This window comes from Penaeus monodon, chromosome 22 (genome assembly GCF_015228065.2).
Source record: "Penaeus monodon isolate SGIC_2016 chromosome 22, NSTDA_Pmon_1, whole genome shotgun sequence".
In the NCBI taxonomy this organism is placed as follows: domain Eukaryota; kingdom Metazoa; phylum Arthropoda; class Malacostraca; order Decapoda; family Penaeidae; genus Penaeus; species Penaeus monodon.
The window spans coordinates 6,693,333-6,694,574 of NC_051407.1; the positions used below are offsets into that span (position 1 = coordinate 6,693,333).

At 48.1% G+C, this 1,242-nt stretch overlaps 1 protein-coding gene across 1 annotated transcript; it reads left to right on the plus strand.

The window, feature by feature from the left end:
• Positions 1–118: 118 nt before the first annotated feature.
• LOC119587503 (keratin, type I cytoskeletal 10-like) lies at positions 119–1,236 on the plus strand. The gene is made up of 2 exons (XM_037936229.1): positions 119–206; positions 315–1,236. The coding sequence occupies exons 1-2, from the start codon at positions 177–179 to the stop codon at positions 1,134–1,136; spliced, it is 852 nt and encodes a 283-aa protein (XP_037792157.1). The 5' UTR covers positions 119–176; the 3' UTR covers positions 1,137–1,236.
• Positions 1,237–1,242: the final 6 nt, after the last annotated feature.

The window sequence follows — 1,242 nt, forward strand, 5'->3', positions numbered from 1 at the left end:
GTGACACAATTTACTTTTATTTTATTACTTCTGTGAAAACACATTTTCCTTTATCATCATTTGGAACTATGATTCGTAAAGTGAGAGAGAAGGGAAAGGAAGTGTTACGTTTAGCCTCAAGTCTGTAGGAGGAGCAATAGCCTTCTAGGTATATATAAAGAGCGTCCCTTGCTTGTATGATATCGACATTCAACATGAAGCTCCAAGTGAGTAGTCCAGAATCTAAGTGTCCCATGTCTTACGTTTGAAAAAAACGTTAAGTAGACGAGGATGATGGGAAGAAATCTCTCACAGACGCTTATGTTTCTTTACAGATATTATTATTGGTGGCTGTCGCATCCGCTGCACCTCAGGGTTATAATTTACCCAATCCTTCTGGCCCATCATTTAACGCCGGGGGTTGTGGGGGTGGACAAGTGCAACACGTGGATGGCAGCTGTGTCACACCTCAAGTGAACAGTCGTGTGTTCTTGTATGATGTGCCGGCAAATCAAGCTTCTTCCAGTCGGCCAGCGTATGTTCCCAAACCTAAATTGGAACGTAATATTGTTTTCGTGAGACTTCCAGAAGGTGGTCAAGGACCAGAACCCATCGTCGTTCCTCCTCCGAGGCAACAACACGTTTTGTTCGTCCTTAACAAGCAGTCTGAACAAGGTCAACAAGTGATCGAGGTGCCAGCACCACCACCTTCGGATCCCGAAGTGTTCTTCGTGAACTACGCAGAAGGAGAGAACCCGACTCTTCCTGGTGGAGTAGACCTCCAAACGGCGCTGAGTGCTGCTTCTCAAGGTGGCGGTCAAGTCGTAGGAGGTGGTGGCGGTGGAGGTTCTGGTGGCGGCATCGGAGGCGGATTTGGAGGTGGCATCGGAGGTGGAATTGGAGGCGGCAGTGGAGGTGGATTTGGAGGTGGTATTGGCGGTGGATTTGGAGGTGACATTGGTGGTGGATTTGGAGGTGGTGTCGGAGGGGGGTTTGGAGGTGGATTTGGAGGTGGAATTGGAGGCGGCAGTGGAGGTGGATTCGGAAGCGGCAGTGGAGGTGGATTCGGAAGCGGCAGTGGAGGTGGTCTTGGAGGTGGATCTGGCGGTGGAAGCTACAGTCCCCCTAGTCCCTCCTCTGTATATAGTGGACCATAAATGTCGAAAACATTCTGTGATTCAAGAATATGTTACAGTATCAAGTTGATACTTGAAAATCAAAAGATTTTGGTTTGCTACTATTTATCGATAAATACATGAGCTC

Bases quoted from the DNA above. Each gene is read 5' to 3' on its own strand.
- LOC119587503 (XM_037936229.1), top strand. From the start codon at position 177: ATGATATCGACATTCAACATGAAGCTCCAA. The intron at 207-314 runs GTGAGTAGTCCA...GTTTCTTTACAG, and splicing joins CATTCAACATGAAGCTCCAA to ATATTATTATTGGTGGCTGT.